We start from the raw sequence: 17,459 nt of genomic DNA on the forward strand, positions 1-17,459 counted from the left end.
AACCGCCCTCAACAAAGCAAAAAACACAGCATCTATGGGACCTGATGGTATCCCCGGCTGTGTGATACGTGAACTCCAAGAGGAGCTAAACCCGCATATAAAAATGTTATTTAACCTTAGCCTTACTACAGGATACATACCTGAACACTGGTGTACAGCAAGAGTGGTACCACTCCACAAGGGAGGCTCCACTACAGACCCTGGGAACTACCGCCCCATAAGCTTGACCAGCCTGGTTTGCAAAGCTATGGAAAGAATTATTATGGAACTCATAAACAACGACATTGGGGACCTACAGACACTTGATCCCACCCAGTTCGGCTTTGTAAAAGGCAGATCCTGCCTTTTGAACCTGGTTGACTTTTTCGAAACAGTCACTAGAGCCATTGATGAGGGCAAGGCAGTCCCATACAGCCTACCTGGACTTGGCTAAAGCCTTCGACACAATACCTCACTCAGGGATCATAGAAAAGCTAAACAGCTTAAAAGTAAATCCATATGTCACAAGATGGGTTGCAAACTGGCTAAAGAACAGAACCCATAAAGTCAAGATTTCGGGAGCCATGTAAGACTCAAAGCCAGTCACAAGTGGTGTCCCACAGGGCTCTGTCCTGGGACCCCTCTTGTTCGGCATTTACTTCTCAGATGTGAAAGCAAACATGGGAGGGTTGTGGCTGACAAAGTTTGCAGATGACTGCAAACTAGGCGCCATAGTCGATACACCAGCTGACACATACATCCTACAGAAAGGCTTCACCGAAACGGACAACTGGTGCCAGAATCACGGCCTTAAACTGAATACCAAGAAATGTATAGTCATCCCCTTTGGGAAAAACAAAATACCCACAAATTATCACATAGACAGTAACCCACTAAGTACCGAAAAAGTAATCAGAGACCTGGGGACCCAAGTTGATAGTGACCTCTCATTTGACACCCACGTTGCCAAAGTGGTTAGAAAGACTTTCTACCTTGCCCACCTTATCATGAAGGGGTTCACATCTAATCAAAGGAGGTCATCGTGCCCCTGTACTCCTCCCTTATCAGGCCCATGATTGAGTAAAATGCCCAATTTGGTATGTACCTCACCCGGCACTTACAACAGCTGGAGAGACCCCAGAAGTACCTCACCAAGAGGATCAAGGGTTTCCAACATATGTCATATGCTGCCAGGCTAAAGAAACTCCAGCTCTATTCAGTAGCATACCGCCTGCTCAGAGGTGATCTGTGCCTGACATACAAGGCCATGTCCAACCAGGAATTGATGGACATGCTCCACCTCAAAAAATCAAAATCCATAAGAACCACGAGAGCCAAAGATTTAAACCTCAGTACAAACATGAATAGAACATGCTGGAGAGACAGATTCATAACTCAGAGGCTTCCCATACTCTGGAACAAAATCCCAGTCCATGTTAGGCAGAGCCCCTCACTGTCTCTCTTCAAGAGAAATCTTGATGAGTGGATGGGAGATCATAGGTTTACCCCGGGGGTCACCCCTGTATCGCTACTTAACAGAGGCACAATAAACTAATTTTAATAAGTAAGGGGGTCTTCAATGTGTCACTACTAGACAAAGGCACAGTATTCTAAATTTATTCTATACACCTTAGTACCACTACATAGGGTGGTGAAAGCCACATCTCTACGGCTAGGCTTGCAAATGCCTCAGGGCAGATAGCCTAGTACTAAACTATGAAACTTTAATTTTTCCCTCACTTTTTAGTCTCTCTCTTCTGAACTTGTTCCACAAGCTAGATGTCTTTTTTATCTTTATGCCCTTCAGAAGGGTAACTGGTAGTCAATGTACAGAATTATGAATGTCCTGTGCAGTGTAAGCATGAAATCTGATTCCTTAACATCTTCCCTCATATTATGTAACACAAAAATGCACTGGCCCAATCACACCCAGCTTATTCTATATTGCACATCTGAGCTTAGAAGTGGCGGCCATTTCCAGATCTATTTTTCTGTATATGTACTCTGCCTAGACTATGCGTTACATTCAAATGTGCATGCACGTCTCCTGCTATATTGCACCCAAGCTTTCTCACAGCTGTTCACCCTGCCAGGTTTACCACATCTTGCTGAAGGTTGTTGTCTATCCCATTCTATACCACAGCACCTGTTAGGGGATTTCAGTAACGAGATGGGACTGCAGACCAGGATCAATCTGTTAGATACAAACATGATGAAGAGAACTGCATCTAATGGTCAGCTTCTCAGCAAACACTTCAGCTCTAGTCATTACCTTTTGTTTCTTATCATTTACCAGGTTCTCTATCAGCTATACCAATCTGTGTCCCATCACAAAGTTCTTTACCTTCATCATCAGCCTGTTGCAAACCAGGGTGTCAGAGGTGTTGCAGAACTCCACAAGTGACAGATCATCGGTTTGGCTTTAATTACCACTGATAAAGTCCAATCACACAACTATCGCAGATTGGCCTGGCAAAACCTCTATTGAATTAATGCTTATGATATCCTATCAAGGCACAATCATATTTTTTTCTTGTATTTTTAGTCAGTGAAGGGGCAAGCAATTGGTTTTATATGTGTATTCACATAATAATTGTATTACCGTTTCTTTATATCTACAGTCTTTGTATGGCCCAGATCATGGCTGAAAAGGGTACACAAACCGGGTCACCTACCCAGGTAACAAATATTAACTTAATAAATCTGATTAGCCCAGTATCCCCTGTGAAATACCACAGCTGTTGTCAATATTTAGAATCCAAAACTTCTTTGCAGTATTGTCATCAGCCATGTCCAAATATCTGCAATAACTCGTGCACTCATGTAAACAAATTGACTTTTGTCCCTTGTCAGTTCTCACAAACATGAGATCATTTTCTTCCTCTTCAGCTGTTAGTACTCTAAAAAGTCCATTCTTGTCCATTTACAAGTGATCTCTTCCACACTAGCAAACCAGCCCTCTTGTTCCTTTGTGAAAGCAGATGTGAATAATCCCTATCTTTCTCAGGCCTTTTCCTACCAACTAGACTAAGCTTTGGCTGAATCCTTTTGTGGTCCTACATGCATTAACGGAACACTTGATGACCATATGAATCCCCACAAAACAAATGTCTCTCAGATACAGACTTTATTCTCAGTATATTACTGGCTGCCTTTTTCTCACCCTCACAGAGTTAATATTTCCATCTAATACACCTTCCTATCCATTTACACCCTTATCAGCCATCCTTTCTTCCTCCTCCCCATTTCAGCCAAGCTGGTACCTGTTCCTAGCCCATATCTTACAGTCCTATTACATTACACACTTGTATGTGTCGCTATCACAACTATAATGTCACCCATATCCCCTCCATTCAGTGGGTATGAGTGATTATTTTTCTGCTCAACAGATAAACATCTATCTTCAAACCTCAGATCAGTTTCTTTATTACCCTGCAACTCCCACTCTCCATAATGATCTTTGCTGCCTACATGCTCCATTAATCCCTTCTTCAGTAGAGAGGGTGAAGACCAGCACAGTTTCTGAAACATCCAGTGGGAGGTCCTCACCCCCCTCACTTACCATAGTCTGGTAATAATACCCCCCATTTATTGCTGTAACATGGAGAGGCACCACCTTTGCAGTATTTGTTTTCTTTTGCGCATCTTCCATGTCTATTGTTGTCCTTTTCTCTGCCCCTGCTGAACAGTACACTGTGAGCATCTTCCAAGGATCCCTCTCCTTTCCTGTTAAGTCTCACTGCTCATTCACCATCCACCACTTCCTCTCTGGTACATCTTTTACCACTCTTCACTTACATTAATATTCTCCAGTGTAACCTAAATTCCAAAAGCATCATATGGGTCCTTGTTTCCTGGGGCTTATATTTTGTCATGCTTGTAATGTCAATGGATTGATCCATTAGCACGGCATGTGGCCAATTCACCCTAAACTTCAAGGTATTGACATTTGTATTGCATGAACATCTACCTCTTGTTTTGTTCAGATCCCCTGCTGTGTCCCCTTTCTTTTTATAGAATAGTAAACCCTTAGAACTCACAAAGTAATATACACCCCACAATGTACTCCTAATTTATAAAAAGGTAAGTTTATGTCACTAGAAGTAACTATACAGTAATTGCAAATGTAACATTTAAAGATATTGAAAAATTCATTAAGCACTTAATAGGTCTATCTGGAAGTAAAGGGGAAAAAAACACTTACAATGGCTGTCCTGCTCATGTTTAGAAAACAGATTTTCTCAATCCTTCATGTCATGACATCACATTTACACACCTTTTCTAGTAAGATGGTCTGCAGAAACTATAACTTAACCATTTGCTCTGTTCTGTTCTCTTTCTCTATATATGCCATATATTTCCAGTTGCTGCTATTAAAACTACAATTTTCTGTTTTCTCACATTTGAATTATCCAAACCTTAGAACCAGTTTCCTCAGACTCCAAAATGACAATCAACTGCCTATGAAGTCTTACTACTGGCGCAGTAAACATTACTTATGCCATCCTCAGAAGAGATCAGCCACGTTGTTACATTTACTTGTGCCATCCCCAAAATAAATCAGCCATATCCTTACATTTACTTGGGCCATCCCTGAGAGAGATCAGCCACGTCCTTACATTTACTTGTGTCATCCACCAAAGAGGTCAGCCATATCCTTACATTTACTTGTGCCATTCCTCCAAAGAGATCAGCCACATTCTTACATTTACTTGTCCCATGCCCAAAGAGATCATCCACATCTTTACATTTATTTGTGCCATCTCCCAGAGAGATCAGACATGTCATTACACTTACTTGTGCCATCTCCAAAGAGATCAGCCAGATTCTTACATTTACGTGTGCCATTCCCCAAAGAAATCAGCCACATCCTAACAGTTACATGGGCATCCCCCAAAAAGATCAACCACGTCCTTACATTTACCTACTGAAAATTTTCATCTGTCCTTACGGTTGTAACCAACTCAGATGTGTATCATCCATGCTCAGAGTCCATCTATCATAATTATTTTTTTTCTTCCAATAAGAATGCTCTATTAATTTATGAACATTACCTTTCCAGTTTTAAACTGACCAAATAACAGAAGAATGTATTTTAATGATTCATTTCTACCTGGAATACATGCCTGAATTTGGTATTATTGTACATAACATCATATTATGATCTAATTCCTCATGTCCCTTTACTAATCTGTGGGCATTTTAAACATGCATTTGAGTATTACTTCTTACAATAATGTATTTGTGGATATATAGCTGTCCTGTGACGAATTTCCTTCTACTTCTCCTCGTCTCCATTTTTCCCCTTGTTTATAGGTTTCTCTACCCACCATCTCTGATGTTTACCTTATTGTCTGCTCTTAAAGCCGTACACCTTCCTGAACTCTATTGACTGCTATATCTTCACTTACAGTCACCATACCCTTCCCCCACTATAATACCAATTCTGTCAAAATTGATGCATACCTTGTACCCCAGATGTACTTTCCTTCCCAGTACTACCCATCCCCTGCATTAGGTAGTCGTCATCATCATCATCTTGCTATAAATCACTGCATTCTCTTTGATCCTTACCATTAAAGCAATCCACCTCCCACATCTGTAGTCACACGACTATACCCATTACACAGTCCCACATAGCATATATATATTAATTATACATGCATCTACTAAACAACTCCCTAGCTTCATTACTACTTAACATCCTCTACCCATCTCCTTCATGCTGCATTTGCCTTTTTAGTAACATGATAGTAAATCTCCTTTTTATGTCAGTGCAAGATCTTTTGGTACAACACATCCAAATATCAAAATAGAAAAGGTGTCAAATCGAGGAAATTATGTTAATTCCATGTGATATGAATGAAAAGATAGTCCGAAGGCATTTTTAATTTTATAAAACAAGTATGTTGAAATTAATAAGCAGATTTTCATTGCAAAAAAAATAAGCTTAATGAATGATTAGTGAGACAAAAATTTGTGATATTATTTAAAGACTTTTTTAGGTTCATTAACTAGAAAGGAATAACTACTAATCTAATTAGCATATGAATACACATCTAAGTGATGTTCAGATGCTAAACAAACTGTACAACTCGGGGGGGGGGGTGGGATGCATGTGCAACTATGAGGGTACAAAAGTCAAGTTTGAATACCCTATCTAAAATTAAATTAGCAAAATTGTAACATGAATCAGCTGCATGCAAAGTATTGTCACAGAGGAAAAATTGCTAGCCATCTCTTAGAAGCATTATCAAAACTGAATGTGTGTGTGTCAAGTCCTCTTTCAGGAAAAACATATGTACAATTCTATGTACAAGATGGTGTGAACCCTGAGTGCTCAGACCAAATGCTGATGCTGTTTTGTTAACCTGATAGCAAGAAAATCCTTCATGAAGTACGCTATGAGACATGCACAGTCAATACATGAGAATGCAGTCAACTTTTTTCCAAAGTCAAAGTTATGTAGCCATCTGGTACAAGGTCTGTTATGTTAGTAATAAAGGTGGTGGAGAAACCATGATGCTATATATTTCACCAAAATTTGTCTGTAATACAGATATTTTGTCATGCTCTTATACTGTCTCTTCCTGCCCACATCAGGGATCGATACGAAAGGCAAGGAGCTTTTCAGAGTGTAGGTTATTGAGGGTCCGAAGGTCAGGAAGTCGGAGTAACAGTTTGGGGAAGCGGGTGCAGTCATCTGGGTGCTTCCTATTAATAACAGTTCTCAGCGCTCGGATCAATGTCTCCTGAAGATGCTCTACCGCTTCAACATTAGAAATGCCTGAACGATCTGTGAAAAGGAAATATCACAACAGGGCTAGTACAATGAAGTCAACAAAAATCTGCCAGAAATATTCTTAAGCACAAACATTCCTATCATCCTTTCAATTTAAGCAATGCGACTTGCTAGCACTCAAATTACATTTTTAAATTTTAACAAACAGTGTATGCAGAGAATGTCAGTTGAAATATAATATCTTAAATATGGTCCTGCTCTAAGCAATTCAGTCATATTTTCTTACCGAGTTAATGTGGGGAATTCAAGCAACTGGAAGAAAAGCAGCATACCAAAACTGGTTGCCAAACCACATGGTTTTCCAAGTAGAAAATGTCAAATGTTTGTGGTTTATTTCCTCTGTAAGCACTGCAGCACTTACTGTAATTCACCTGTAAAGTCCTACAGTTGTACTCAGGCGAAGCAGCTCTGAAAACAGAAGGATCTATTTTTATGTCTGCTAATACCACACTCACAGAATCTGCATGCATGCTGCTATATTCCTGTACTAATGACTGCAAGGCAATAATACTGGTGTATTAAAAATCTCACGTGAACTATTTTAATTTATTTATTTATTATTATTATTTTTTTTGCAGATAGCACATCTTATTTTTGAAAGATATCCTAGAAAATTCTGTAGTGGTGAACTCCATCTCCCCATACTATTTTAAAAAAATGAAGGAACAATTCATCCATTCTAGATCATCATTCTGGAAATGGGGATTCACAGAAAAATACAGAAGGTAGGCAAATAATACATGATCAAATATTGGATTCCTTATTTTCACAAAACACTTCTTGACAGTAAAGGAATTGTGCCCCCAAATCACGTTTAAAACAATTTTAGAAACAGAAATAAAGAATCCTTCATGTGTTGGCTGTCCTGTGGTTCTAACAAGAGCTTTAATAAAAGATGCTCCTAAAATCACAGTTTCTTGGTTTTGGACCATGTTATAATGCCATTATTACTCCCAGAGCAGATACATATTTTAATGTAGGGGTAAAGCATGCCTGGCATGATTGCATCCTTTTTCACACTGAATTCTGACTGGTTCTTAAATCTGAGTAGTAGTCTATCTGAATTCAGAGTGCAAGAAAGAATTATAACCATACCAGATGCCTAAACAAAAATGAAGAAACCTATGGAAGCACCAATGTAGTGTAGAGACTCGTGTAGAAATTCAGATAAATTTTTACTTCCAACAGTCCTGTGTATATACACTAACTAGGTCACATATTTTAAAAAGGAGGCGTGTCTTATGTGACCTAGCTAGTGTCGTCTATATAGGGGACTGATGGAAATTAAAATTTATCTGATGAAGTTTGAGAAAAGATGAAAGTACTTATCTGTATTTTTATCATGGTTTTAACTTTATTAAAGTCTCTGAATTTCTACAGGAGTCTCTACATTACGTTGGTGCTTCCACGGGCTTCTTCATACCAGATGCCACCATAGTGTAAGTGCTATTATCAGTTCCACTCCCCAAGCTGATGTGTTACAAAAATGTTGGTGTGAAATGCAATACTTCCCATTGATCAGCTATGAACTCATGTGTTATCTTTCTGACCACATGATCAGCTCTTCTACAATCTTCTTTTATTTCCCATTGCTGCACCTGTTAAATGTAATCAGCAAAGAGTTTGATCCACTACTCTCTTCTCACAGATATTCCCAAAAGATCACACTGACGATTATTGCACCCAGGATCTTCCCTCTCTATTGCTCCCTTAATCATTTTGCTTATTCCTGGCATTATGTCAATGACTGCAAAGCCCTAAGTGTCCTACCTGTCAACTGAGCATCAGTCTATTTAGTCTTGGTCCTACCTGCAACCCCTGCAGTTTTTATAGCAGCTATGTATAGGGGACTGAGACAAAAAAAATAACTGAAGTCTAGGTAGACTATATATCTACTACTATGCCCATGACACGTCTTCCTGTTACCTAGAAATAAAATGGATCAGGCTTACCTGACACCTCCTTCTGGTCACAAACCCATGCTGATTGTTGTCCTCAACTAGCCTTTCCCTGAAGAGTCTCTCCATGAAATTTCCTGCACTGGTCATTTGTCTCAAACAGCCTTTTCTGTAGGAGTATCTCCATGACATTACCTGCATTGTTTGCTAGCATAAACACTCTGCAGTTTCATGGTTATTCCCTGCTTTCCATCTTATACAAAGGCACTTGCACACTAGCTAGTGATCTGTTGAAAATCTCCAAGAAGGTATCAAGCAAAACACTAAGAACCAAAAGACAGAGCCCATGTAGTCCCTTTTCACATCCTCCCTTTACATATCCACCTGTCTGTCCACTACCCCGTTCTCACTCTATCCTAATGTCCATACAGTGCACTCCCTAATCTATCCTATCTCACCTCAAGTACAGCACTCTCTCTTCCCTTTTTTAAGGCCAAAGTTAAACATTCATTTAATTCTTTTTTTTTTTTTTTTTTTTTTTTTTTTTACGGTCTTCCATTAACTCACCCTCTACACATCACCACTAGCTTTGCAGGTTATCTTGGTTGGGTCTATTTCTCCCATCCTCCTTTCTCTCCTTTCTACAATATATTTAAAAAAAAGCATCTGCTCCCCTTCTGCCAAATTCTTGCATGCTGCCTATGTTGTACCTTATGTACCTCACAACCGATGTGTTGTGTGCCCCTTTTCTGCCTAAATTGCTAATCTTACATTCCTTTGTATCAACACTGGTCTTTTTGCCTCTTGCTCAAAACCATGAATGCATAATCTGCCACTGGTCCACTCTCATAACATATTCACTTCCTCTGTCTGCTTCTAGACCCCAAACACATCTCTGAGCTCTTTCTGTAGGTCAGTCTAATCTACCCCCTTAAAATCCCACACCTTAACAAGTTAAACATCTTTGCATTTGTTTTTCTTATCCCTCAATGCTAAACTCCGTACTGGCATGAATATCGTTTGCTAATGGTTCCTTCATCTGTACATACATCCTTAATTCCTTCTGTTTTAACCAATAATTATGTCCTTTCTAGTTCAATTTTCCCACCAGGAAGTGAACCTTTTCTGTTCAAAGACTTCAGTCACTTACTATTCCTTTTCCACCTTGCAACTTGGAATGACTAACATTCAGGACAGATCTCCAATTTTTTTTAGGTGTGAATTACTATTTTCTATTGAATTTAGTAGGGTGTGGTACTTACATAACCTGTGTATCGAATTGAACTTAAAATAGTTTCCTTAGGTCTCTATGACACTAGCATCTCATACATAGTTTTCTACTCTGCTTCTGAGATACTTTTAAATAAATTTCCAGGCTGGTTTCCCTTTTTTGAAAGTATGGCTGGAGAATGAACCCTGAGGAAGAGTAGAGAGTTAAAGTTGTACTGCTCTGGTGAGTACCCCACATAACAGTACTGTCTTATTCTGAAAAGCTTTTACAGCAAGTATATAAATTCCTTACAATAGCAGTAACCAGAGACACCCACCACTCCAAGGTAATAGAAACTTTTTATTCAGAGGATCTCAATCAATATCTTGTCACAGCACTCTGCCAAATGGCCTCCTTGTTCTAGGAACTGAAGATACACTGTAGTGCTTTGTTAAAATGAGGACAGATAAACATGTCACTTTATAATGAGTTTAATATTCTCTGGTTAAGGGTCTGCCATAATTGCTGTAATTAAAAAAAAAACAGTAGATAGCTAGACTGGTACTGTCAAATTTACTTCATTCTGGCAACACTCATTTATCAATGTGGTTGCACAACAGAAGAGAAAGATGAGGCCAAGTAGCACATTCATCTGAAGGTATGTGAGAGGGACTGTCAATACAATGACCAGCATGAGACCAAGTAGGTCTCAAAAGTATTTGTGTTGCACCCTCCTCTGTGATCTCAGGCAGACTGCAAAGACAACAACTGAAAAAAAACAGTGTGTGCTAAAATTTAAAAAAAAAATGCCCAGCAATGAAAAATATAACACTCTGCTTTGGTAAAGGCAAACCTCTCTGTTAGGAGAAGACAACACATTTGCCTTTTTATGGTGACCCTCATGAAAGTCTCAAGCAAAGATCACTTACATGTAGTCTTTTGACAGGGCAAAAGGAAGTCAGCAACCCAAGAAAATCAACACAAGAAAGGCATTCTTCTTCAAGACGTTTTTGCTAGTGGTTAGCACTTTGGTAAGCACTGAAGATGTGGAAAATACTCTAAATGGCAGCGCTTTGTTCTGAAACCAATATCCATTTGGAGCATACTGAAGAAACTTCTTGTGCTAACTCACAAGCTGATGTACTTAGCGGTGTCTATCATGTCCAGTGACACTATATAGGTACTCTGTGTAGCAGGCACAGCTTCTATTTAGAATCCAACATACTGAATGAGCACACTAAAGTCGCTGAGACTCAAAATCAGATGGCACGCTTCCACCTCGTTCAGAACAAGGAACAATAGATCCAGTGGTCAGGAAGTTTTAAAAGCATGTAGACAGTAATCTGATGTTTGACCATCACCTGTCTACATTACTAAGAAAATCATTCTGTGTTGTGCAACTTGTAAGGAAGGATATGTTATGTCTAAGTTCTCTCGCAGTACTAATTTGTCTACAGATTACTGATAGGCGATCTATGCCTGCCCTACAAAGCATCCTCTAATCCCACTCTGATGGACCTGTTGTACATCTACAAAACAAACAGCATCAGAATTACTCAATCTTGGCACCTAAAACCTTATCAACACATTAACAGGATATGTTAGAGAGACAAGTCTGTCTCATAAACTACCCCTTCTCTGGAACATGCTTCAGATCCAACTGAAATGTAGCTTGGAACAGTGGATGGGGAATCCGACATTTACCCCTGGTGTAGCACCTATGTCTCTAATAGATAGAAGCAGTCTGTGAATGCTTCAGCACCCATGTCTAAGCCTACATATACCCCTTAAAATAACCCTAAGGTATCAAACTTGCCAGATACATTAGGGAAGCATGGCTAGTCTTAAAAAGGTCTCTGTAGAAAATAGCTTAATAATCATCTATGAACCCAAGTTGCAGAGACAGAAATTCATGACCCTCTCTGAAACAGGAACAGGCTGTATAGCCCCACATGAAGAGTACAGCCTTGATCTGTACTAGGTGCTCTACAAAAAGTGACTGATATCTTATTGGAGATCTTTGTAGGTGATAACTTAAAAATCTTTAAAGATGTGCCTATCTAATATGATGGTCAGAAAACATTGATTATTCATTCATGATTTTCCATGACAGGACAAAAGTAGAGAAGTAGCCTCCAACAGATGACCAGTGGAAGGGAGAGGGTTAGTCAAGACTGTTGTAATGATGCCTACAGAATCTGCCTCATGAGAAACTTCAAGAGCTATACCAGGAGGAGGAAAGAAGTTTATTCTGTTTGGGGGGGGGGGCATCACTGACACCCCACACAATCAGGTTGTCTGTTTTCTCTATTGGTGTTCAAACTAACCTTGGGAAGGTTGCCGTCACAGGACAGGACTCTAGCATGAGGTATGTAAAATGGTCTGTATCATCTTATCTTTGAAGGCTGAAAACCTAAGCTATGACACTGGAACACAGTTTTAATCCCATGTCCTGGCCAAATCATCAATAAAGTAAAAAATCACAGGCAGAATTATATGAAACGCCGCTGCGTATCCATCAGCAAAAATGGGACATTATGCTTCCTCTGGGATCCATGCTGATCTGAAAATATCGCAAGGAAATATGCCTGGGATGCTTAGACAGGATGCCATTCCACTCCATGTGGAGTTTCAGAGAGTATCCCTAATTTTCTAAGCACAAGGGAGCTAAATCTGAATACTTCAGAGTCCATAGCATAAGCCTCTATATCCTTCCTCCCAAGCACTGGTTCAGCCATTTTCAATCAGAAAGAAACATGCCAGTTCAGAGAGGACCTCAAGTCCATGTGTCTCTCTCAAAAGGAGGGGGGACCCAGAGGTATGGGAGATCTAATTATTATGGCCCTTAGTCGACAGAAGGAGTTTACAATCCTCAGAATCCCCTTCCCACAAGGAGACCAAATGAGAGACTCCCATACTCATAGCCTTGGGGGTGAACTGAGGTCAAATGATGTGCACTGTGACAATCTAAGGGCATTCAGATGTTGGGCGACTATTTGGGATCACAAATTGGTCCACTGCTTGGAGGTGCAGACACATGAGTTGACACCAAGTCACAAAAGGTATACAGTGAATCTTTAGGTGTTAAACTATGTTCCCTAACGGTTTACTTTTACAAGCTCTAGGCCTACATTGGGAAGGTCACTAACATCCAGTACAGCTATTGGGGCATCTTTCTTGCTCTTTTCATCATTATCCAACAACACTTATCAGTACAGTCCATTGTAGGATGACAGTAAGTAAGTGGCATCTAAAGAGTTAGAGACGGTCAGTATGGACAATGCATGGGGAGGACCTGGACACTTGTTAAGCATCTTGCTCCATTACCTTCCTTCCGTCTGTCTACCCATGATGTGGAACTGCAAAAGAGGCCGTCCTGTCAGTCCTGTGCCACCATCGCTTGAAGTGACAGCTTTAAGCCTTTCAAGCCTTACTCTTTTGGTTGCTACACCAGAGCTCTGGTGCTTGTAATGGTTCATATCATGTCTCACACTACAAACAATGGCAGTGCAGGTCCCACCTTGAGATCTGATAACTGTAGAATAATTCAAAGGATTTTGTAATTCAGGCATTAAATGCAAACTTTAGAATAATGTTATTTTAGAATTGAGATGGGAACTCTCAGAGCAGCTGAGAAGAACTAATAATCATAGGGGTTGGACATGCCTTCCTAGCCTTATATTCAGGATTGTGACACTTTTCAATAGGAGATGAGAGCACCCCATGAATGGGGGCTATAGAAAATTCAGAAATGTGCCAAACTGAGGACTTCAGAAAAGGAATAGTCAACTTTTAATGAGACCATAGGACACTGCCTGTGTCACCAAAGGAGAAGGACTTGTGCCATTTCTTTGTGTGATTTTAGAAAAATCTTGCCAAATTGACCAAATAGTGCTCCAAATGCAAGTGTGCTGAATGCAGATGGGGAGAAGAATGTGTGACATTTCTGCAGTATACGGACACACGGACACAACTGTTAAGACATCACTACATGTAAACTTCCTTCTCAACCTAGATAACTAGTTAAGAGACTCCACCAGATAAGTTTGAATGTTGGGAATATGCATGGCCATCAGGGAATTACCTTGTGTTGAAACTTTATACTGCACTATCAAGGCATCTTTGCAGTGGACATGACCTTGTTTCTCTTCTGTGTATTTATGTACAACACTACTGATGTACCTGTCAGAATCTTGTACGAGTCAAGAAATACACAAAAATTAAGCACTGAATGGCTGTCTCCTGAATTCTAAGTACTGATATGAAGGAAAAGGTCCTGCCTGCTCCACATTCCATGTGCAGTGATGTGGTGGCATTGTGTCTCGCCTGATGCATCCTTTGTAATCTTTGAAATACACAATAGAAAAGAAAAGAGGGGTTTGTGTGTTATGTTGCTGGGCTCAGCAAATCAGCCATTGTAGGCTTTCAAAACTGCAGAGCGATCTGAGATTGTCCTGATACTAGTCTCAATGGATGCATCAGTGCAGAAGTGATAACCAAAATGCAAAAAGGATCTTGGTATGATTATATTGCACTATCCAGAAATTTTTAGTTGCAAGTGTAAAGTCTATGAATTAAGTTTTGAGCAGGAGATTCTAGGATGCAAAAGGAGAGGCAGTAACATTAAAAATATAATTCATCCCTTATTTAGAGGATTGAAGAGACAATTATTTACATAGTGTTCTAATGATCAATATTACAAAGTATACTCTTTAGAGGAAAAATTCACCTGGTTCACATTACGAATTCCCATTTGTTGAAAGTACACCACCACTGAAGGGGGGGCAGCAGACAGAGATGCATGGGTAGGAACTGCAGGAGTTGCTCTCACCCACACCAGACTGCTCAATTGTACTGTATGTAGAGAAACATATCTATTCTCAGACCTAATTTATCATTAGACATGAAATACCCACTTTTTGAGGTACATTCCTATTTTCAGGCTCAATGTACCCCTTCACATTATTTTCTGAATCCCTCTCATCACATGTGATGTTTCAAGTTGTTTAGAATACTGAAAGTACACTACAGGGCAGTACAGTGGCACAGTGAATAGCACTGTTACCTCACAGCAAGAAGTTTTCTGGTTCAAATCTTGGCTGGTATGCCTTCTCTGCAGAGTCTGCATGGTCTCCCTTTGTTTGCGTGTATTTTCTCTCGGTGATCCAGTTTCCTCTGACATTCCAAAGACATGCATTAGGTGGAACAGACACTCTAAATTGGCCATAGGCGTGAGTGTGCATGCGACTGTGTAGTATGGAAGAACGGTCTCAGCAGGGCTAGCCACTCGGCAGTGTGAACCTCCATTCTAGATGACTGTCACTGTTGAAGTGCTACCCTTACCCTATGTGCAAAAATGCGAAAAAGAAGTTGTGTATGGTGGTTTGTCAAACTGACCTTTCAACAAGACTTCATAGGACACTAGCTTCACTACAAAGTAACACATTTTATGTTCAATGATCTCGCATCAGGATTATTTATTTTTTACTATAATTTGCATCCTTTTTGTAAACCCCCATGCCTGCCAACTACCTAGTTCTTACAACTACTATTCATTTGTTCCTCATCACTGGAGTGAGTGATGTTTATATTGAGTTGCCTTCCACACAGCTATGATGGTTTTCTCCTGTAACCGTAGCTAGATTATCTGGTGTTCTATGTAGTTCCCTGAAATAGTGCCCTGTCAACTCAAAAACTCAAAGCGGAAAAAAAACATTGTAGCTGTAAAAATCAGTTGGTACAAATGTAACAAGTGGCTTGCTGCTATTATGTTATCATTCACAAAGTGCTTCACAAAGTGGCTACTACTTGATTAATTATTGAAGTATTGGCATTAATTTCTGAATGACCATACAGCACCCTCCCAACATCAGTGCTTGCAAATGTACACAGGGGAGTCGCTCCTAAACCCCACCTCTGCCACATTAATGAAAGAAGGCACAAGAACTCCTACACTAGCAGTCAAATCAAATGTACTGTTATCATTTCTGAAGGCATCACCATTACAGAGATACTGACAGAATGCAGGCTGTGTAAGAAAAAATAACAATGATTCAGGCTCTACACAGTAAATATACAGAGGTTATATACTTAATATGTACAAAAAGGAGCAAAAGACAAGGCAAAAACAATTAAAAAATATCAGTGTCACTAAACTGTGACAGCGAATCGGTTTTCACAGGAAAAGCTGATTTTAGGGGGTTTTTTTTTTTCAGAAAGGGTGAATTATGCACTAGAATGGTTTTATTTCAAAACATCCACGACAAATCTGAGAATCAGTTTCTATTCAATATGCTGCATTTATGTTTTACTGCCATACTTCAGCACTTTTTCCCTGGTTACTCAGTCTTGCTAGTTACAGTGAACTGAGTCATCTAATTGGTTTCTTGTAACTGTTTAGATTTAAATTAAGTTCATTTAATTTTCTATTTATTTATGCTAATCTGGAATAACGTGCTCACTGCAGTTTTGACTTTTTGCCTATGATTTATTACAACTATTTGATTATACTTTTTTCTTATATGAGCAGTGTTTAGGATCAAAGCACATTAATAAACACTGACTGATTGATTAAAAATGAGGAGCAATTACATAAACCATAATAGAGACACAAAGCAGCAGTACTGAAGTTTTCATTTAAAAAACAGAGCAAAGGTCACGCATACTTAACCAGAAAGCCCACCCCCCTCTTATGAGCTGCAGCTTACTCGCAGAGTGACCCCGTGGACAGTCACCACTATCCGTGACATTTACAAAGCAAAGAGGCAAGGGAAATAGGTTGCCAGGTCTTTCTTCCATATCACACACACATACTCTCAGACCTAAGTGCAATTCAGAGTCTGAAAGCCACCTAATACATTATCGTTGGTATGCTGGAGGAAATTGGAGTACCTGGAGAAAACCCACATAAAAAGCTCCCATCTACCTACACTTTCTCTTTTTCTGTTATTCCTCAATTAGCATAGCATTTAAAACCATGAGAATTGTCAAAATAATCCCAGAAACTGCAAGAGCCTGATAATCATGAGGTTTGAAATGCACTTAACTGCTTATATGTTATACCCCTTTCTGGGCAGTTGTTTTTACCTATACCTCCCACAAAGTTCAAGGAAAGGGACTGACATGCACCAAGACATTTTCTGGTTAACCTTTATTCAAATTGTCAGAAAAGTTTGTGGTGTAGTTGCATTTTATGACATTTATGTGAGAAAAGTGAATCATAACTGACTAGCTGGCTTTTTGTGTTTCACTTTGAAAGAGAGCCATTAGGAGTCATATTCATCAAATTATGGAATAATCCATACTCTGAGCTGACTTGGCTGAACAGCAAACACAGACATGCATGTGGAAAACATACTGTTTGGTTTAAGATGGCACAGTCAATGGGTTTTCCTACTGACAGTGACTACTCTGTATTTGGAAACAGAAGAAACTTCTGTGGTATTTTCTGATTTTCGTATGCACATTAACTGCCCTTGAAGTGCCACGCAAGACATGCTATTTCTTTTACAAATGACAAGACATGGAGGCAAAAACATTTTCTATGCAATGGTGATACTTTGCCTAGACA

The 17,459-nt window shown here is 39.6% G+C and overlaps 1 protein-coding gene across 1 annotated transcript in view; it reads right to left on the bottom strand.

Moving 5' to 3' along the window:
* Window positions 1–1,649: 1,649 nt before the first annotated feature.
* The window catches only part of LOC122811795 (nuclear receptor subfamily 1 group D member 2-like), a 327,820-nt gene continuing 312,010 nt past the window's right edge, over window positions 1,650–17,459 (bottom strand). Inside the window, exon 8 of the mRNA XM_044083862.1 lies at window positions 1,650–6,775. Within this exon, the coding sequence (XP_043939797.1) occupies window positions 6,579–6,775 (197 nt within the window). The 3' untranslated portion in view covers window positions 1,650–6,578. The remainder of the gene's footprint in view (window positions 6,776–17,459) is intronic.

This window comes from Protopterus annectens, chromosome 9.part0, assembly GCF_019279795.1.
Source record: "Protopterus annectens isolate FY-2018-M chromosome 9.part0, PAN1.0, whole genome shotgun sequence".
NCBI lineage: Eukaryota > Metazoa > Chordata > Ceratodontiformes > Protopteridae > Protopterus > Protopterus annectens.